Source organism: Oncorhynchus nerka, unplaced genomic scaffold (genome assembly GCF_034236695.1).
Source record: "Oncorhynchus nerka isolate Pitt River unplaced genomic scaffold, Oner_Uvic_2.0 unplaced_scaffold_311, whole genome shotgun sequence".
Taxonomy (NCBI): Eukaryota; Metazoa; Chordata; class Actinopteri; order Salmoniformes; family Salmonidae; genus Oncorhynchus; species Oncorhynchus nerka.
In genome coordinates, this window is record NW_027040492.1 from 117,501 (window position 1) to 140,359 (window position 22,859).

At 50.2% G+C, this 22,859-nt stretch overlaps 1 protein-coding gene across 1 annotated transcript in view; it reads left to right on the forward strand.

Moving 5' to 3' along the window:
* The window catches only part of LOC115120970 (low-density lipoprotein receptor-related protein 6-like), a 123,233-nt gene that overhangs the window by 85,416 nt on the left and 14,958 nt on the right, over window positions 1–22,859 (forward strand). Inside the window, 11 exon segments of the mRNA XM_065017062.1 lie at window positions 1,045–1,371; window positions 1,932–2,134; window positions 3,390–3,601; window positions 4,663–4,853; window positions 4,986–5,195; window positions 14,534–14,659; window positions 15,416–15,558; window positions 15,561–15,602; window positions 15,604–15,676; window positions 20,818–20,931; window positions 21,154–21,381. Coding sequence (XP_064873134.1) covers window positions 1,045–1,371; window positions 1,932–2,134; window positions 3,390–3,601; window positions 4,663–4,853; window positions 4,986–5,195; window positions 14,534–14,659; window positions 15,416–15,558; window positions 15,561–15,602; window positions 15,604–15,676; window positions 20,818–20,931; window positions 21,154–21,381 — 1,869 coding nt within the window.

Genomic DNA, 22,859 nt, shown 5'->3' on the forward strand with positions numbered 1-22,859 from the left:
TCCAGGTCTAACTGTTCCTTCTCTCTCCTCCAGGTCTAACTGTTCCCTCTCTCTCTCCTCTCCTCCTCCTGTCTCCCCCAGGTCTAACTGTTCCCTCTCTCTCTCCTCTCCTCCTCCTGTCTCCCCCAGGTCTAACTGTTCCTCTCTCTCCTCTCTCTCCTCCTCCTGTCTCCTCCAGGTCTAACTGTTCCCTCTCTCTCTCCTCTCCTCCTCCTGTCTCCTCCAGGTCTAACTGTTCCCTCTCTCTCCTCTCCTCCTCCTGTCTCCTCCAGGTCTAACTGTTCCCTCTCTCTCCTCTCCTCCTCCTGTCTCCCCCAGGTCTAACTGTTCCCTCTCTCTCCTCTCCTCCTCCTGTCTCCCCCAGGTCTAACTGTTCCCTCTCTCTCCTCTCCTCCTCCTGTCTCCTCCAGGTCTAACTGTTCCCTCTCTCTCCTCTCCTCCTCCTGTCTCCTCCAGGTCTAACTGTTCCCTCTCTCTCCTCTCCTCCTCCTGTCTCCTCCAGGTCTAACTGTTCCCTCTCTCTCCTCTCCTCCTCCTGTCTCCTCCAGGTCTAACTGTTCCCTCTCTCTCCTCTCCTCCTCCTGTCTCCTCCAGGTCTAACTGTTCCCTCTCTCTCCTCTCCTCCTCCTGTCTCCTCCAGGTCTAACTGTTCCCTCTCTCTCCTCTCCTCCTCCTGTCTCCTCCAGGTCTAACTGTTCCCTCTCTCTCCTCTCCTCCTCCTCCTGTCTCCTCCAGGTCTAACTGTTCCCTCTCTCTCCTCTCCTCCTCCTGTCTCCTCCAGGTCTAACTGTTCCCTCCCTCTCTCCTCTCCTCCTCCTCCTGTCTCCTCCAGGTCTAACTGTTCCCTCTCTCTCCTCTCCTCCTCCTCCTGTCTCCTCCAGGTCTAACTGTTCCCTCTCTCTCCTCTCCTCCTCCTCCTGTCTCCCCAGGTCTAACTGTTCCCTCTCTCTCCTCTCCTCCTCCTCATGTCTCCTCCAGGTCTAACTCTTCCCTCTCCTCCTCCTGTCTCCCCCAGGTCTAACTGTTCCTCCTCTGCTCCCCCAGGTCTGGAGCGTGAGGTTATAGCCGACGACCTCCCCCACCCCTTTGGTCTGACCCAGTACCAGGACTACATCTATTGGACGGACTGGTCTCAGCGCAGCATCGAACGGGCCAATAAGACATCGGGCCAGAACCGTACGGTCATCCAGGGTCACCTAGACTACGTGATGGACATCTTGGTCTTCCACTCGTCGCGCCAGGGGGGCTGGAACGCCTGCGCCTCCACCAATGGGCAATGCTCACACCTCTGTCTGGCTGTACCAATCAGCAGCTTCGTCTGCGGATGCCCCGCCCACTTCTCCCTCAACAATGACAACAAGACCTGCAGTGGTGAGAGACGCACACACACACACACAGTTGACCGGGGCAGCTTTAGCAGGGCAGAAATTTGACAAACTGACTTGTTGGAAAGGTGACATCCTATGAAAATCACTGAGCTCTTCAGTAGGGGTCATTCTACTGACAATGTTTGTCTATGGAGATTGCATGGCTGTGTGCTCAATTTTATACACCTGTCAGCAAGGCTGTGGCTGAAACAGCCGAATCCACTAATTTGAAGGGGTGTTGACATACTGCTGGTCATATACTGTAGATGCCCCCACAGCTATGCTGACCAGGGGAGAGAGAACCCACTGGGCCACCCACTGTGATCATTAATCAGACATCACATGCTTGATTCTCTCTCTGTCTCTCTGTCTCTGTCCCTTTCCCTCTTCATATCTCTCCTCTCTCTTTGTTTTTCTTTCTCTCCATTCATTTCTCATCCAAAGTAATTGTTGTAATTGTCCCTTCCCCCTCTCCTCCTCCAGCCCCTACGTCGTTCCTCTCTCTCTCTCCATTCATTTCTCATCCAAAGTAATTGTTGTAATGGTCTCTTCCCCCTCCTCCAGCCCCTACGTCGTTCCTCTTGTTCAGTCAGAAGTCAGCCATTAACCGGATGGTGATGGATGAGCATCAGTCTCCTGACATCATCCTTCCCATCCACAGTCTGAGGAATGTCAGGGCTATAGACTACGACCCCCTGGATAAACAACTGTACTGGATCGACTCCAAACAGAACGCAATCCGCAGAGCGCAGGAGAACGGGAACATGGTACGTCCACTGATCCAGAACCTGCCTCCATAAACCACATCGGGGCGTAGATCAGTGTGTTATGGCTTTACCAGGTCAACACCATTTGACTGACGGCCTGTTCCTCCTATCAGAGCATGATTTGACTGACGGCCTGTTCCTCCTATCAGAGTATGATTTGACTGACGGCCTGTTCCTCCTATCAGAGCATGATTTGACTGACGGCCTGTTCCTCCTATCAGAGTATGATTTGACTGACGGCCTGTTCCTCCTATCAGAGCATGATTTGACTGACTGTTCCTCCTATCAGAGCATGATTTGACTGACTGTCTGTTCCTCCTATCAGAGTATGATTTGACTGACTGTTCCTCCTATGCATGATTTGACTGACGGCCTGTTCCTCCTATCAGAGCATGATTTGACTGACTGTTCCTCCTATCAGAGCATGATTTGGCCTGTTCCTCCTATCAGAGCATGATTTGACTGACGGCCTGTTCCTCCTATCAGAGCATGATTTGACTGACGGCCTGTTCCTCCTATCAGAGCATGATTTGACTGACTGTCTGTTCCTCCTATCAGAGCATGATTTGACTGACGGCCTGTTCCTCCTATCAGAGCATGATTTGACTGACTGTTCCTCCTATCAGAGCATGATTTGACTGACGGCCTGTTCCTCCTATCAGAGCATGATTTGACTGACGGCCTGTTCCTCCTATCAGACGGCCTGTTTCCTCCTATGATTTGACTGACGGCCTGTTCCTCCTATCAGAGCATGATTTGACTGACTGTTCCTCCTATCAGAGCTGTTCCTCCTGTTCCTCCTATCAGAGCATGATTTGACTGACTGTTCCTCCTATCAGAGCATGATTTGTTCCTCCTCCTATCAGAGCATGACGGCCTGTTCCTTGATTTGAGCATGATTTGACTGTCTGTTCCTCCTATCCTATCAGAGCATGAGTTGACTGACGGCCTGTTCCTCCTATCAGAGTATGATCTGACTGACTGTTCCTCCTATCAGAGCATGATTTGACTGACTGTCTGTTCCTCCTATCAGAGCATGATTTGACTGACTGTCTGTTCCTCCTATCAGAGCATGATTTGACTGACTGACTGTTCCTCCTATCAGAGCATGACGGCCTGTTCCTCCTATCAGAGTATGAGTTGACTGACGGCCTGTTCCTCCTATCCTATCAGAGCATGATTTGACTGACGGCCTGTTCCTCCTATCCTATCAGAGCATGATTTGACTGACGGCCTGTTCCTCCTATCCTATCAGAGTATGACGGTGGTGTGGAGCCAAGTGGGCGGTCCTAACCTGGGCCTCCAGCCGTTTGACCTGAGCATCGACATCTACAGCCGCTTCATCTACTGGACCAGCGAGGTCACTAATGTCATTAACGTGACGAGGACCGACGGCAGCCGGGTGGGAGTGGTGCTGAGAGGAGAACACGACAGACCCAGAGCCATCGTGGTCAACCCAGAGCGAGGGTTAGTAGTTGAAGAAAAAGCTCTGTGATGTCTCCTCTTCCTCTGTTTTGTGGGGTTCACAGACAGACTCCTGTCCCAGAGAGGGGGCCTTTGTTGCCTCGTCGTGTTTTACTTGGCCTGTACGACGGGGCTAAATCCAAATGATTCATCCAGAAGAAATGTGAAAAGTATAATAACCGTTTTGGTAGGAAACGAAACGGAACCGTTTGGAGAATATGGCACAAATGATTAAGACCAAAGACGAGGACACAACAGTTCACGAGACTGAATCCAAACATCACACTGTTGATTTGATGGCCATTTTACATTTACTGTACCCTTCACCTCGTGTTGATAACGACATCCTGGGAAAATGTTGGGGTTAGGACTGTTCCTGGGGAATTGTGGGGTAGGACTGTTCCTGGGGATTGTGGGGTAGGACTGTTCCTGGGGAATTGTGGGGTAGGACTGTTCCTGGGACAATGTGAGGTAGGACTGTTCCTGGGACAATGTGAGGTAGGACTGTTCCTGGGGATTGTGGGGTAGGACTGTTCCTGGGGATTGTGGGGTAGGACTGTTCCTGGGACAATGTGAGGTAGGACTGTTCCTGGGACAATGTGAGGTAGGACTGTTCCTGGGGATTGTGGGGTAGGACTGTTCCTGGGGATTGTGGGGTAGGACTGTTCCTGGGGATTGTGGGGTAGGACTGTTCCTGGGGATTGTGGGGTAGGACTGTTCCTGGGGATTGTGGGGTAGGACTGTTCCTGGGGAAATGTGGGGTAGGACTGTTCCTGGGGATTGTGGGGTAGGACTGTTCCTGGGGAAATGTGGGGTAGGACTGTTCCTGGGATAATGTGGGGTAGGACTGTTCCTGGGGATTGTGGGGTAGGACTGTTCCTGGGGATTGTGGGGTAGGACTGTTCCTGGGGAAATGTGGGGTAGGACTGTTCCTGGGGAAATGTGGGGTAGGACTGTTCCTGGGATAATGTGGGGTAGGTGCACCCTAAGACAAATACTGTTATGTACCTCTCCAGATGTACACAGCCGTCATGTCTGTTCATATAGTCTCCCTCTCTCTCCAGGTACATGTACTTTACCAACCTGCAGGAGCGCAGTCCTAAGATAGAACGAGCAGCGCTCGACGGGACAGAGAGAGAGGTGTTGTTCTTCAGTGGCCTGGGGAAGCCCGTTGCCCTGGCCATAGACAATGAGGTCGGCAAGCTGTTCTGGGTCGACTCAGACCTCCGACGCATCGAGAGCAGTGACCTATCAGGTGCCTACCAACCTCATGTCAGCCAATCACTGATCTGCCTGGCCGAGGTCATAGCCAATCACTGCTCCGTTCCTTCACTTCCTGACCCTTTTTACCTCCCTTCCTTGTTTTGCCCCCCCCCCCTTCCTCCAGGAGCCAATCGGATTGTGATCGAGGACTCCAACATCCTCCAGCCGGTTGGTCTGACGGTGTTTGGGAACCACCTGTACTGGATCGACCGTCAGCAGCAGATGATCGAACGTATCGACAAGACGACCAGGGAGGGAAGGACCAAGATCCAGGCTCGCATTGCCTCTCTCAGCGACATTCACGCTGTCTACGACCTCGACGTGAGCGAGTACAGTAAGTCATTCTGACCTCTGACCCCTCTACTCAGCAGCTAGACATGAGAGTACGGATAGTGTTCTGACCTCTGACCCCTCTACTCAGCAGCTAGACATGAGAGTACGGATAGTGTTCTGACCTCTGACCCCTCTACTCAGCAGCTAGACATGAGAGTACGGATAGTATTCTGACCTCTGACCCCTCTACTCAGCAGCTAGACATGAGTACAGATAGTATTCTGGCCTCTAACCCCTGACCCCTCTACTCAGCAGCTAGACATGAGTACAGATAGTATTCTGACCTCTAACCCCTGACCCCTCTACTCAGCAGCTAGACATGAGTACAGATAGTATTCTGACCTCTAACCCCTGACCCCTCCACTCAGCAGCTAGACATGAGTACAGATAGTATTCTGACCTCTGACCCCTCTACTCAGCAGCTAGACATGAGTACAGATAGTATTCTGACCTCTAACCCCTGACCCCTCTACTCAGCAGCTAGACATGAGTACAGATAGTATTCTGACCTCTAACCCCTGACCCCTCTACTCAGCAGCTAGACATGAGTACAGATAGTATTCTGACCTCTAACCCCTGACCCCTCTACTCAGCAGCTAGACATGAGTACAGATAGTATTCTGACCTCTAACCCCTGACCCCTCTACTCAGCAGCTAGACATGAGTACAGATTGTATTCTGACCTCTAACCCCTGACCCCTCTACTCAGCAGCTAGACATGAGTACAGATTGTATTCTGACCTCTTCTGACATGAGTACAGATAGTATTCTGACCTCTAACCCCTGACCCCTCTACTCAGCAGCTAGACATGAGTACAGATAGTATTCTGACCTCTAACCCCTGACCCCTCTACTCAGCAGCTAGACATGAGTACAGATAGTATTCTGACCTCTAACCCCTGACCCCTCTACTCAGCAGCTAGACATGAGTACAGATAGTATTCTGACCTCTAACCCCTGACCCCTCTACTCAGCAGCTAGACATGAGTACAGATAGTATTCTGACCTCTAACCCCTGACCCCTCTACTCAGCAGCTAGACATGAGTACAGATTGTATTCTGACCTCTGACCCCTCCACTCAGCAGCTAGACATGAGTACAGATAGTATTCTGACCTCTAACCCCTGACCCCTCTACTCAGCAGCTAGACATGAGTACAGTACCTTGACCTAGAATAATAACCTTGCTCCAAATATTAATGAGGTGATATAGAAGGGTATTGTTCCACTGTCATTCTGTGGTCCATTAAGACCTGCTGGTTTCCCTGTGGCCATGAAACTAAGGAGTGTTATAACGATGCATCACGTGTCTGTTGGTATAGCATGGCGCTGGCGAAGCCGTAGGTTGGGAGCTCCGTTCCCACCAGGGGAATCGGTACCATTTTTAAAAAGTATGAAAATATATGCACTCATTACTGTACGTGGTTTTGGATCAGAGCGTTTGCAAAATGACCAAATGTCCACTTTCTTTACAACGCCCGACGATGTAACATACGTTTCCCAAAACGCCACGCAGAAAGTGCTGTCGTTGGAGGAAATGCCAATACTGTTGGGGTCAAACGAAAGTGCTGTCGTTGGAGGAAATGCCAATACTGTTGGGGTCAAACGAAAGTGCTGTTGTTGGAGGAAATGGCAATACTGTTGGGGTCAAACGAAAGTGCTGTCGTTGGAGGAAATGTCAATACTGTTGGGGTCAAACTAAAGTGCTGTCGTTGGAGGAAATGCCAATACTGTTGGGGTCAAACGAAAGTGCTGTCGTTGGAGGAAATGCCAATACTGTTGGGGTCAAACGAAAGTGCTGTCGTTGGAGGAAATGCCAATACTGTTGGGGTCAAACGAAAGTGCTGTCGTTGGAGGAAATGTCAATACTGTTGGGGATCTATGGCTACAATACTGATGATGATATGGATCAAGATCTAAGTGATATTACCAGTGCTGTCGTTGGAGGAAATGGCAATACTGTTGGGGTCAAACGAAAGTGCTGTCGTTGGAGGAAATGTCAATACTGTTGGGGTCAAACGAAAGGGAGTGTCGCTCTCAGATCAGCTTTCTCCATTAAAATCTTTACTTTACATTATCATTATTCCACAATACTGATGATGGATCAGCTCCTAGTGATATTACCATCTATGGCTTCAATACTGATGGATCAGCTCCTAGTGATATTACCATCTATGGCTTCAATACTGATGGATCAGCTCCTAGTGATATTACCATCTATGGCTACAATACTGATGGATCAGAGATATTACCATCTATGGCTTCAATACTGATGGATCAGCTCCTAGTGATATTACCATCTATGGCTTCAATACTGATGGATCAGCTCCTAGTGATATTACCATCTATGGCTACAATACTGATGGATCAGAGATATTACCATCTATGGCTACAATACTGATGGATCAGCTCCTAGTGATATTACCATCTATGGCTACAATACTGATGGATCAGAGATATTACCATCTATGGCTTCAATACTGATGGATCAGAGATATTACCATCTATGGCTTCAATACTGATGGATAAGAGATATTACCATCTATGGCTACAATACTGATGGATCAGAGATATTACCATCTATGGCTACAATACTGATGATGGATCAGAGATATTACCATCTATGGCTACAATACTGATGGATCAGAGATATTACCATCTATGGCTACAATACTGATGGATCAGAGATATTACCATCTATGGCAACAATACTGATGATGGATCAGAGATATTACCATCTATGGCTACAATACTGATGATGGATCAGAGATATTACCATCTATGGCTACAATACTGATGATGGATCAGAGATATTACCATCTATGGCTACAATACTGATGGATCAGAGATATTACCATCTATGGCTACAATACTGATGGATCAGAGATATTACCATCTATGGCTTCAATACTGATGATGGATCAGAGATATTACCATCTATGGCTACAATACTGATGATGGATCAGAGATATTTCCATCTATGGCTACAATACTGATGATGGATCAGAGATATTACCATCTATGGCAACAATACTGATGATGGATCAGAGATATTACCATCTATGGCTACAATACTGATGATGGATCAGAGATATTTCCATCTATGGCTACAATACTGATGATGGATCAGAGATATTTCCATCTATGGCTCCACACATTTGAGGCGGATTATTCTAATTCTTACCCTCTAATGCATTAAATCACTGACTTGGCACATCATTCATCACGTTAGGCTACACATCATGAAATATATTGACCAATCACAGACAGCCACAAGTAGAAAAATAGAACTGAATTGAACATGACATTCATTTGAAATATGATTTAAATATTCATTTAAATATGATTTAAATATTCATTTAGGCCTATAGCCTATAGCCTACTGTTTTATTTTATACAGTCGTCTCGGATTGAATTTGAAGCATCTGTTTATACTTCGCTTGTTTGCATTAATGGCAAAAACATTGTCAACTTTGTTTGTCCTGAAGTTATCTGCGGTCACAGAGAGACGGATGAACCGTGTGGTTCTATGTTCAGCAGAGATCTTCTGTGTTTAAAGTGATGCAGGAGAGGAAATGCATCTAACGACGCTCTTAGCTGTTCTGCGAGTGGTCTGACCGAGGCAGGTGTTAGACCTGCGAGTGGTCTGACCGAGGCAGGTGTTAGACCTGACGAGTGGTCTGACTGAGGCAGGTGTTAGACCTGCGAGTGGTCTGACTGAGGCAGGTGTTAGACCTGCGAGTGGTCTGACTGAGGCAGGTGTTAGACCTGCGAGTGGTCTGACTGAGGCAGGTGTTAGACCTCGAGTGGTCTGACTGAGGCAGGTGTTAGACCTGCGAGTGGTCTGACTGAGGCAGGTGTTAGACCTGCGAGTGGTCTGACTGAGGCAGGTGTTAGACCTGCGAGTGGTCTGACTGAGGCAGGTGTTAGACCTGCGAGTGGTCTGACTGAGGCAGGTGTTAGACCTGCGAGTGGTCTGACTGAGGCAGGTGTTAGACCTGCTAGTGGTCTGACTGAGGCAGGTGTTAGACCTGAGTGGTCTGACTGAGGCAGGTGTTAGACCTGCGAGTGGTCTGACTGAGGCAGGTGTTAGACCTGCGAGTGGTCTGACTGAGGCAGGTGTTAGACCTGCGAGTGGTCTGACTGAGGCAGGTGTTAGACCTGTGAGTGGTCTGACTGATATTCAGGTGTTATGTTAGACCTGCGAGTGGTCTGACTGAGGCAGGTGTTAGACCTGCGAGTGGTCTGACTGAGGCAGGTGTTATATTAGACCTGCGAGTGGTCTGACTGAGGCAGGTGTTATATTAGACCTGCGAGTGGTCTGACTGAGGCAGGTGTTATATTAGACCTGCGAGTGGTCTGACCGAGGCAGGTGTTATATTAGACCTGCGAGTGGTCTGACTGAGGCAGGTGTTAGACCAGACCTGCGAGTGGTCTGACCGAGGCAGGTGTTATATTAGACCTGTGAGTGGTCTGACTGAGGCAGGTGTTATATTAGACCTGTGAGTGGTCTGACTGTGTAGACCTGACTGACTGAGGAGGCAGGTGTTATATTAGACCTGTGAGTGGTCTGACTGAGGCAGGTGTTAGACCTGCGAGTGGTCTGACTGAGGCAGGTGTTAGACCTGTGAGTGGTCTGACTGAGGCAGGTGTTATATTAGACCTGCGAGTGGTCTGACTGAGGCAGGTGTTAGACCTGCGAGTGGTCTGACCGAGGCAGGTGTTATATTAGACCTGTGAGTGGTCTGACTGAGGCAGGTGTTATATTAGACCTGTGAGTGGTCTGACTGAGGCAGGTGTTAGACCTGTGAGTGGTCTGACTGAGGCAGGTGTTATATTAGACCTGTGAGTGGTCTGACTGAGGCAGGTGTTAGACCTGAGAGTGGTCTGACTGAGGCAGGTGTTAGACCTGAGAGTGGTCTGACCGAGGCAGGTGTTAGACCTGCGAGTGGTCTGACCGAGGCAGGTGTTAGACCTGAGAGTGGTCTGACTGAGGCAGGTGTTAGACCTGCGAGTGGTCTGACTGAGGCAGGTGTTAGACCTGCGAGTGGTCTGACCGAGGCAGGTGTTAGACTAGACCTGCGAGTGGTCTGACTGAGGCAGGTGTTAGACCTGTGAGTGGTCTGACTGAGGCAGGTGTTAGACCTGCGAGTGGTCTGACTGAGGCAGGTGTTATTAGACCTGTGAGTGGTCTGACTGAGGCAGGTGTTAGACCTGAGAGTGGTCTGACTGAGGCAGGTGTTAGATTGTGAGTGGTCTGACTGAGGCAGGTGTTAGACCTGCGAGTGGTCTGACTGAGGCAGGTGTTAGACCTGCGAGTGGTCTGACTGAGGCAGGTGTTAGACCTGCGAGTGGTCTGACTGAGGCAGGTGTTAGACCTGCGAGTGGTCTGACTGAGGCAGGTGTTAGACCTGTGAGTGGTCTGACTGAGGCAGGTGTTATATTAGACCTGCGAGTGGTCTGACTGAGGCAGGTGTTATATTAGACCTGCGGGGGTGGTCTGACTGAGGCAGGTGTTAGACCTGCGAGTGGTCTGACTGAGGCAGGTGTTAGACCTGCGAGTGGTCTGACTGAGGCAGGTGTTAGACCTGCGAGTGGTCTGACTGAGGCAGGTGTTATATTAGACCTGCGAGTGGTCTGACCGAGGCAGGTGTTATATTAGACCTGCGAGTGGTCTGACCGAGGCAGGTGTTATATTAGACCTGCGGGGGTGGTCTGACTGAGGCAGGTGTTAGACCTGCGAGTGGTCTGACTGAGGCAGGTGTTAGACCTGTGAGTGGTCTGACTGAGGCAGGTGTTATATTAGACCTGCGAGTGGTCTGACTGAGGCAGGTGTTAGACCTGCGAGTGGTCTGACCGAGGCAGGTGTTATATTAGACCTGTGAGTGGTCTGACTGAGGCAGGTGTTATATTAGACCTGTGAGTGGTCTGACTGAGGCAGGTGTTAGACCTGTGAGTGGTCTGACTGAGGCAGGTGTTATATTAGACCTGTGAGTGGTCTGACTGAGGCAGGTGTTAGACCTGAGAGTGGTCTGACTGAGGCAGGTGTTAGACCTGAGAGTGGTCTGACTGAGGCAGGTGTTAGACCTGAGAGTGGTCTGACTGAGGCAGGTGTTATATTAGACCTGCGAGTGGTCCGACTGAGGCAGGTGTTATATTAGACCTGCGAGTGGTCTGACTGAGGCAGGTGTTAGACCTGTGAGTAGTCTGACTGAGGCAGGTGTTATATTAGACCTGTGAGTGGTCTGACTGAGGCAGGTGTTAAATTAGACCTGCGGGGGTGGTCTGACTGAGGCAGGTGTTAGACCTGCGAGTGGTCTGACTGAGGCAGGTGTTAGACCTGTGAGTGGTCTGACTGAGGCAGGTGTTAGACCTGCGAGTGGTCTGACTGAGGCAGGTGTTAGACCTGAGAGTGGTCTGACTGAGGCAGGTGTTAGACCTGCGAGTGGTCTGACTGAGGCAGGTGTTAGACCTGTGAGTGGTCTGACCGAGGCAGGTGTTAGACCTGCGAGTGGTCTGACTGAGGCAGGTGTTAGACCTGCGAGTGGTCTGACCGAGGCAGGTGTTATATTAGACCTGCGAGTGGTCTGACTGAGGCAGGTGTTAGACCAGACCTGCGAGTGGTCTGACCGAGGCAGGTGTTATATTAGACCTGTGAGTGGTCTGACCGAGGCAGGTGTTATATTAGACCTGCGAGTGGTCTGACTGAGGCAGGTGTTAGACCTGTGAGTGGTCTGACTGAGGCAGGTGTTATATTAGACCTGCGAGTGGTCTGACTGAGGCAGGTGTTAGACCTGCGAGTGGTCTGACCGAGGCAGGTGTTATATTAGACCTGTGAGTGGTCTGACTGAGGCAGGTGTTATATTAGACCTGTGAGTGGTCTGACTGAGGCAGGTGTTAGACCTGTGAGTGGTCTGACTGAGGCAGGTGTTATATTAGACCTGTGAGTGGTCTGACTGAGGCAGGTGTTAGACCTGAGAGTGGTCTGACTGAGGCAGGTGTTAGACCTGAGAGTGGTCTGACTGAGGCAGGTGTTAGACCTGAGAGTGGTCTGACTGAGGCAGGTGTTAGACCTGAGAGTGGTCTGACTGAGGCAGGTGTTATATTAGACCTGCGAGTGGTCCGACTGAGGCAGGTGTTATATTAGACCTGCGAGTGGTCTGACTGAGGCAGGTGTTAGACCTGTGAGTAGTCTGACTGAGGCAGGTGTTATATTAGACCTGTGAGTGGTCTGACTGAGGCAGGTGTTATATTAGACCTGCGAGTGGTCTGACTGAGGCAGGTGTTAGACCTGTGAGTGGTCTGACTGAGGCAGGTGTTAGACCTGCGAGTGGTCTGACTGAGGCAGACGACAGACCTGCGAGTGGTCTGACTGAGGCAGGTGTTATATTAGACCTGTGAGTGGTCTGACTGAGGCAGGTGTTATATTAGACCTGTGAGTGGTCTGACTGAGGCAGGTGTTAGACCTGAGAGTGGTCTGACTGAGGCAGGTGTTAGACCTGAGAGTGGTCTGACTGAGGCAGGTGTTAGACCTGTGAGTGGTCTGACTGAGGCAGGTGTTAGACCTGCGAGTGGTCTGACTGAGGCAGACGACAGACCTGCGAGTGGTCTGACTGAGGCAGGTGTTATATTAGACCTGTGAGTGGTCTGACCGAGGCAGGTGTTATATTAGACCTGTGAGTGGTCTGACTGAGGCAGGTGTTATATTAGACCTGAGAGTGGTCTGACTGAGGCAGGTGTTATATTAGACCTGAGAGTGGTCTGACTGAGGCAGGTGTTAGATTAGACCTGTGAGTGGTCTGACTGAGGCAGGTGTTATATTAGACCTGAGAGTGGTCTGACTGAGGCAGGTGTTATATTAGACCTGAGAGTGGTCTGACTGAGGCAGGTGTTATATTAGACCTGAGAGTGGTCTGACTGAGGCAGGTGTTAGACCTGTGAGTGGTCTGACTGAGGCAGGTGTTATATTAGACCTGTGAGTGGTCTGACCGAGGCAGGTGTTAGACCTGCGAGTGGTCTGACCGAGGCAGGTGTTAGACCAGACCTGCGAGTGGTCTGACCGAGGCAGGTGTTAGACCAGACCTGCGAGTGGTCTGACCGAGGCAGGTGTTAGACCAGACCTGCGAGTGGTCTGACCGAGGCAGGTGTTATATTAGACCTGCGAGAGTGGTCTGACCGAGGCAGGTGTTATATTAGACCTGAGAGTGGTCTGACCGAGGCAGGTGTTATATTAGACCTGTGAGTGGTCTGACTGAGGCAGGTGTTATATTAGACCTGTGAGTGGTCTGACTGAGGCAGGTGTTAGACCTGAGAGTGGTCTGACTGAGGCAGGTGTTAGACCTGAGAGTGGTCTGACTGAGGCAGGTGTTATATTAGACCTGCGAGTGGTCCGACTGAGGCAGGTGTTATATTAGTCAGACGAGTGGTCTGACTGAGGCAGGTGTTAGACCTGTGAGTAGTCTGACTGAGGCAGGTGTTATATTAGACCTGTGAGTGGTCTGACCGAGGCAGGTGTTATATTAGACCTGTGAGTGGTCTGACTGAGGCAGGTGTTATATTAGACCTGCGGGGGTGGTCTGACTGAGGCAGGTGTTAGACCTGCGAGTGGTCTGACTGAGGCAGGTGTTAGACCTGTGAGTGGTCTGACTGAGGCAGGTGTTAGACCTGTGAGTAGTCTGACTGAGGCAGGTGTTATATTAGACCTGTGAGTGGTCTGACCGAGGCAGGTGTTATATTAGACCTGTGAGTGGTCTGACTGAGGCAGGTGTTATATTAGACCTGTGAGTGGTCTGACCGAGGCAGATGGTTTGTGGAAACGGGTCCAGTACAGGGCTGTTAACCCACAGAGTGGTCTGACCGAGGCAGATGGTTTGTGGAAACGGGCCCAGTACAGGGCGGTTAACCCACAGAGTGGTCTGACCGAGGCAGATGGTTTGTGGAAACGGGCCCAGTACAGGGCTGTTAACCCACAGAGTGGTCTGACCGAGGCAGATGGTTTGTGGAAACGGGCCCAGTACAGGGCTGTTAACCCACAGAGTGGTCTGACCGAGGCAGATGGTTTGTGGAAACGGGCCCAGTACAGGGCGGTTAACCCACAGAGTGGTCTGACCGAGGCAGATGGTTTGTGGAAACGGGCCCAGTACAGGGCGGTTAACCCACAGAGTGGTCTGACCGAGGCAGATGGTTTGTGGAAACGGGCCCAGTACAGGGCGGTTAACCCACAGAGTGGTCTGACCGAGGCAGATGGTTTGGGGAAACGGGCCCAGTAACTAGTATAGGACTGTTGACACCTCTTGTGTCCATGTTGTTCCTGAACTCTGACCTCACTCCTCTCCTTCAGGTAAGCACCCTTGTACCTGGGACAACGGAGGCTGTTCTCACATCTGTATCGTCAAGGGAGACGGAACCACACGCTGCTCCTGTCCTGTTCATCTGGTCCTGCTGCAGAATGAACTCTCCTGTGGAGGTATATAACCCCTGACCTCTGAACCTTGTGTGTTAGGTTACAACTGTGTTCACATTAGACTGTCTCTCCTCTCCTCCTCCAGAACAGTTGTAACCTGTCTCTCTCCTCCTCCAGAACAGTTGTAACCTGTCTCTCCTCTCCTCCAGAACAGTTGTAACCTGTCTCTCCTCTCCTCCTCCAGAACAGTTGTAACCTGTCTCTCCTCTCCTCCTCCAGAACAGTTGTAACCTGTCTCTCCTCTCCTCCTCCAGAACAGTTGTAACCTGTCTCTCCTCTCCTCCTCCAGAACAGTTGTAACCTGTCTCTCCTCCTCCAGAACAGTTGTAACCTGTCTCTCCTCTCCTCCTCCAGAACAGTTGTAACCTGTCTCTCCTCCTCCTCCAGAACAGTTGTAACCTGTCTCTCCTCCTCTCCTCCTCCAGAACAGTTGTAACCTGTCTCTCCTCTCCTCCTCCAGAACAGTTGTAACCTGTCTCTCCTCCTCCAGAACAGTTGTAACCTGTCTCTCCTCTCCTCCTCCAGAACAGTTGTAACCTGTCTCTCCTCCTCCAGAACAGTTGTAACCTGTCTCTCCTCCTCCAGAACAGTTGTAACCTGTCTCTCCTCCTCCAGAACAGTTGTAACCTGTCTCTCCTCCTCTAACCTGTCTCTCCTCCTCCAGAACAGTTGTAACCTGTCTCTCCTCTCCTCCTCCAGAACAGTCGTAACCTGTCTCTCCTCCTCCAGAACAGTTTTAACCAGTCTCTCCTCCCCCAGAACCCCCCACCTGTTCTCCAGAACAGTTCTCCTGTGTATCCGGGGAGGTGGACTGTATTCCCCACGCCTGGCGGTGTGACAGTTGGCTCCCCAGAACAGCGTAACCTGTCTCTCCTCCTCCAGAACAGTTGGAGACCTGTCCAGAACAGTTGTCTGTTCAGATTCAGAGTTTCAGTGTGACTCCAGAACAGTGTGTTGACCTCAGCCTCCGCTGCAACGGAGAGGTCTCTGTCCTCCTCCAGAACAAATGTGAAGGTAAGACAGGAACACACACAGAGAGACACATCTCACACACACAGAGAGACACATCTCACACACAGAGAGAGAGGGAGAGACCTCTCACACACAGAGAGATACATCTCACACACAGAGAGAGGGAGATACCTCTCACACACACAGAGAGAGGGAGAGACACATCTCACACACACTGAAAGGGAGAGACACGTCTCTCACACACACAGAGAGGGAGAGACACATCTCACACACAGAGAGAGGGAGAGACACATCTCACACACACACACAGAGAGGGAGAGACACATCTCACACACACACAGAGAGGGAGAGACACATCTCTCTCACACACAGAGAGGGAGAGCCACATCTCTCACACACACGGAGAGGGAGAGACACATCTCTCACACACACAGAGAGGGAGAGACACATCTCTCACACACACAGAGAGGGAGAGACACATCTCACACACTCACACAGAGGGAGAGACACATCTCACACACTCACACAGAGGGAGAGACACATCTCACACACACAGAAAGGGAGAGACACATCTCTCACACACACAGAGAGGGAGAGACACATCTCTCACACACACACACAGAGAGGGAGAGACACATCTCTCACACGACAGAGAGGGAGAGACACATCTCACACACACACAGAGAGGGAGAGACACATCTCACACACACACACAGAGGGAGAGACACATCTCTCACACACACACAGAGGGAGAGACACATCTCTCACACACACACAGAGAGGGAGAGACACATCTCTCACACACACAGAGAGAGGGAGAGACGCATCTCTCACACACACACAGAGAGGGAGAGACACATCTCTCACACACACACAGAGAGGGAGAGACGCATCTCACACACACAGAGAGGGAGAGACACATCTCTCACACGACAGAGAGGGAGAGACACATCTCACACACACAGAGAGAGGGAGAGACACATCTCACACACACACACAGAGGGAGAGACACATCTCTCACACACACACAGAGAGAGGGAGAGACACATCTCACACACACAGAGAGGGAGAGAGACACATCTCACACACACACAGAGAGGGAGAGACACATCTCACACACACACAGAGAGGGAGAGACACATCTCTCACACACAGAGAGGGGGAGACACATCTCTCACACACACAGAGAGAGGGAGAGACACATCTCTCACACACACACAGAGAGGGAGAGACACATCTCACACACACAGAGAGGGAGAGACACATCTCACACACACAGAGGGAGAGACGCATCTCTCACACACACAGAGAGAGGGAGAGACGCATCTCTCACACACACAGAGAGAGGGAGAGACACATCTCTCACACACACAGAGAGAGGGAGAGACACATCTCTCACACACACACAGAGAGGGAGAGACACATCTCTCACACACACACACAGAGAGAGGGAGAGACACATCTCTCACACACACACACAGAGAGAGGGAGAGACACATCTCTCACACACACAGAGAGAGGGAGAGACACATCTCTCACACACACAGAGAGAGGGAGAGACACATCTCACACACAGAGAGAGGGAGAGACACATCTCACACACACAGAGAGGGAGAGGGAGAGACACATCTCTCACACACAGAGAGGGAGAGGGAGAGACACATCTCACACACACAGAGAGAGGGAGAGACACATCTCACACAGAGAGGGAGAGACACATCTCACACACAGAGAGAGGGAGAGACCTCTCACACAGAGAGATACATCTCACACACAGAGAGAGGGAGAGACACATCTCACACAGAGAGACACATCTCACACACACAGAGAGGGAGAGACACATCTCACACACACAGAGAGGGAGAGACACATCTCACACACACAGAGAGGGAGAGACACATCTCACACACACAGAGAGGGAGAGACACATCTCACACAGAGAGGGAGAGACACATCTCACACAGAGAGGGAGAGACACATCTCACACAGAGAGGGAGAGACACATCTCACACAGAGAGGGAGAGACACATCTCACACAGAGAGGGAGAGACACATCTCACACAGAGGGAGAGACACATCTCACACAGAGAGGGAGAGACACATCTCACACAGAGAGGGAGAGACACATCTCACACAGAGAGGGAGAGACACATCTCACACACACAGAGAGGGAGAGACACATCTCACACACACAGAGAGGGAGAGACACATCTCACACACACAGAGAGGGAGAGACACATCTCACACACACACAGAGAGGGAGAGACACATCTCACACACACACAGAGAGGGAGAGACACATCTCACACACAGACAGAGAGGGAGAGACACATCTCTCACACAGAGAGGGAGAGACACATCTCACACACACAGAGAGGGAGAGACACATCTCACACACACACAGAGAGGGAGAGACACATCTCTCACACAGAGAGGGAGAGACACATCTCTCACACAGAGAGGGAGAGACACATCTCTCACACAGAGAGGGAGAGACACATCTCTCACACAGAGAGGGAGAGACACATCTCACACACACACAGAGGGAGAGACACATCTCACACACACATAGAGGGAGAGACACATCTCACACACACACAGAGGGAGAGACACATCTCACACACACAGAGAGGGAGAGACACACACACAGAGAGGGAGGACACATCTCTCACACAGAGAGGGACACATCTCTCACACACAGAGAGAGGAGAGACACATCTCACACACACAGAGAGGGAGAGACACATCTCACACACACACAGAGGGAGAGACACATCTCACACACACATAGAGGGAGAGACACATCTCTCACACGCACAGAGAGGGAGAGACACATCTCACACACACACGGAGAGGGAGAGACACATCTCACACACACACGGAGAGGGAGAGACACATCTCACACACACACGGAGAGGGAGAGGGAGAGACACATCTCACATCTTATTGAACCTGGTTTAACCCTCTCCAGTCTAATGTAGATTACTGCTGAACCTGGTTTAACTCCCTCCAGTCTAATGTAGATTACTGCTGAACCTGGTTTAACCTGGTTTAACCTGGTTTAATTTACTGTGGTTTAACCCTCTCCAGTCTAATGTAGATTACTGCTGAACCTGGTTTAACCTGGTTTAACCTGGTTTAACCCTCTCCAGTCTAATGTAGATTACTGCTGAACCTGGTTTAACCTGGTTTAACCCTCTCCAGTCTAATGTAGATTACTGCTGAACCTGGTTTAACCCTCTCAGTCTAATGTAGATTACTGCTGAACCTGGTTTAACCTGGTTTAACCCTCTCAGTCTAATGTAGATTACTGCTGAACCTGGTTTAACCTGGTTTAACCCTCTCAGTCTAATGTAGATTACTGCTGAACCTGGTTTAACCTGGTTTAACCCTCTCAGTCTAATGTAGATTACTGCTGAACCTGGTTTAACCTGGTTTAACCTGGTTTAACCCTCTCCAGTCTAATGTAGATTACTGCTGAACCTGGTTTAACCTGGTTTAACCCTCTCAGTCTAATGTAGATTACTGCTGAACCTGGTTTAACCCTCTCAGTCTAATGTAGATTACTGCTGAACCTGGTATAACCTGGTTTAACCCTCTCAGTCTAATGTAGATTACTGCTGAACCTGGTTTAACCTGGTTTAACCCTCTCAGTCTAATGTAGATTACTGCTGAACCTGGTTTAACCTGGTTTAACTCCCTCCAGTCTAATGTAGATTACTGCTGAACCTGGTTTAACCTGGTTTAATTTACCGTGGTTTAACCCTCTCCAGTCTAATGTAGATTACTGCTGAACCTGGTTTAACCTGGTTTAACCTGGTTTAACCCTCTCCAGTCTAATGTAGATTACTGCTGAACCTGGTTTAACCTGGTTTAACCCTCTCCAGTCTAATGTAGATTACTGCTGAACCTGGTTTAACCCTCTCAGTCTAATGTAGATTACTGCTGAACCTGGTTTAACCTGGTTTAACCCTCTCAGTCTAATGTAGATTACTGCTGAACCTGGTTTAACCTGGTTTAACCCTCTCAGTCTAATGTAGATTACTGCTGAACCTGGTTTAACCTGGTTTAACCCTCTCAGTCTAATGTAGATTACTGCTGAACCTGGTTTAACCTGGTTTAACCTGGTTTAACCCTCTCCAGTCTAATGTAGATTACTGCTGAACCTGGTTTAACCCTCTCAGTCTAATGTAGATTACTGCTGAACCTGGTTTAACCCTCTCAGTCTAATGTAGATTACTGCTGAACCTGGTATAACCTGGTTTAACCCTCTCAGTCTAATGTAGATTACTGCTGAACCTGGTTTAACCTGGTTTAACCCTCTCAGTCTAATGTAGATTACTGCTGAACCTGGTTTAACCTGGTTTAACCCTCTCAGTCTAATGTAGATTACTGCTGAACCTGGTTTAACCTGGTTTAATTTACCGTGGTTTAACCCTCTCAGTCTAATGTAGATTACTGCTGAACCTGGTTTAACCCTCTCCAGTCTAATGTAGATTACTGCTGAACCTGGTTTAACCTGGTTTAACCTGGTTTAACCCTCTCCAGTCTAATGTAGATTACTGCTGAACCTGGTTTAACCTGGTTTAACCTGGTTTAACCCTCTCCAGTCTAATGTAGATTACTGCTGAACCTGGTTTAACCTGGTTTAAACCTGGTTTAATTTAGCGTGGTTTAACCCTCTCCAGTCTAATGTAGATTACTGCTGAACCTGGTTTAACCTGGTTTAACCCTCTCCAGTATAATGTAGATTACTGCTGAACCTGGTTTAACCCTCTCCAGTCTAATGTAGATTACTGCTGAACCTGGTTTAACCTGGTTTAACCCTCTCCATTCTAATGTAGATTACTGCTGAACCTGGTTTAACCTGGTTTAACCTGGTTTAATTTACCGTGGTTTAACCCTCTCCATTCTAATGTAGATTACTGCTGAACCTGGTTTAACCTGGTTTAAACCTGGTTTAATTTAGCGTGGTTTAACCCTCTCCAGTGCGCTGCTCTCCGGACCACTTCAGCTGTTCTAGCGGTCAGTGTGTGGGGAAACATCAGTTTAACCCTGGTTTTAACCTGGTTTAACCCTCTCCAGTGCGCTGCTCTCCGGACCACTTCAGCTGTTCTAGCGGTCAGTGTGTGGGGAAACATCAGTTTAACCCTGGTTTAACCCTGGTTTTAACCTGGTTTAACCCTCTCCAGTGCGCTGCTCTCCGGACCACTTCAGCTGTTCTAGCGGTCAGTGTGTGGGGAAACATCAGAAGTGCGACCACTCTACAGACTGCTCTGACAACTCGGACGAGATGGGCTGCTGTAAGTCTGTTATCTGATCCTAGGACAGTTTCTCTCACGAGAGAGTGTTTTCTATAGTGTGTCCTCATGACAGATCTGATCCTAGACCAGTTTATCTATAGTGTGAAGAATGTGTTCCAACTACCTGGCTAAAACATAGTATTTCACCTGCTGGCTCTCTCAACTAAACATGGAATAATGTCCTTCTAGTAAGCTCCTCCTCTGCCCCCCCCCCCCCCCCAGACCCGACAGAAGAGCCGTCCTCCCAGCCCACCAACACCATCGGCTCCATTGTGGGGGTTGTCATGGCGCTGTTTGTGGTGGGCGCCATCTACTTGGTGTGCCAGCGGGTGCTCTGTCCCCAGATGAAGGATGACAGGGAGACTGTAGCCAATGACTTGGTGGTCCACGGCCCTTCTGTTTCTCTGGGTTATGTACCTCACCCTGCCTCTCTGTCCGGGTCTCTGCCAGGTAGGACCGCTCGCCACGCCACACAGACAGATGGATCCTAGAGAGATCACCATCTATAGCTACAATCTGCATGTGACCAATACAATTTGATGAGACACCCCAGTCCAAACCCCATGACCCCCAGTCCAAACCTTATGACCCCCAGTCCAAACCCAGTCCAAACCTCATGACCCCCAGTCCAAACCCCATGACCCCCAGTCCAAACCTCATGACCCCCAGTCCAAACCTCATGACCCCCAGTCCAAACCCAGTCCAAACCTCATGACCCCCAGTCCAAACCTCATGACCCCCAGTCCAAACCTCATGACCCCCAGTCCAAACCTCATGACCCCCAGTCCAAACCTCATGACCCCCAGTCCAAACCCAGTCTAAACCTCATGACCCCCAGTCTAAACCTCATGACCCCCAGTCCAAACCCAGTCTAAACCTCATGACCCCCAGTCTAAACCTCATGACCCCCAGTCTAAACCTCATGATCCCCAGTCTAAACCTCATGATCCCCAGTCCAAACCTCATGACCCCAGTCCAAACCTCATGACCCCAGTCCAAACCTCATGACCCCAGTCCAAACCTCATGACCCCAGTCCAAACCTCATGACCCCAGTCCAAACCTCATGACCCCCAGTCCAAACCCAGTCCAAACCTCATGACCCCCAGTCTAAACCTCATGACCCCCAGTCTAAACCTCATGACCCCCAGTCCAAACCCAGTCTAAACCTCATGACCCCCAGTCTAAACCTCATGACCCCCAGTCTAAACCTCATGACCCCCAGTCTAAACCTCATGACCCCCAGTCTAAACCTCATGACCCCCAGTCTAAACCTCATGACCCCCAGTCTAAACCTCATGACCCCCAGTCTAAACCTCATGATCCCCAGTCTAAACCTCATGATCCCCAGTCCAAACCTCATGACCCCAGTCCAAACCTCATGACCCCCAGTCCCCCCAGTCCAAACCTCATGACCCCCAGTCCAAACCTCATGACCCCCAGTCCAAACCTCATGACCCCCAGTCCAAACCTCATGACCCCCAGTCCAAACCTCATGACCCCCAGTCCAAACCTCATGACCCCCAGTCTAAACCTCATGACCCCCAGTCCAAACCCAGTCTAAACCTCATGACCCCCAGTCTAAACCTCATGACCCCAGTCCAAACCCCAAACCTCCCAGTCTAAACCTCATGACCCCCAGTCTAAACCTCATGACCCCCAGTCTAAACCTCATGACCCCCAGTCTAAACCTCATGACCCCCAGTCTAAACCTCATGACCCCCAGTCTAAACCTCATGACCCCCAGTCTAAACCTCATGATCCCCAGTCTAAACCTCATGATCCCCAGTCCAAACCTCATGACCCCCAGTCCAAACCTCATGACCCCCAGTCCAAACCTCATGACCCCCAGTCTAAACCTCATGACCCCCAGTCTAAACCTCATGACCCCAGTCCAAACCTCATGACCCCAGTCCGAACCTCATGACCC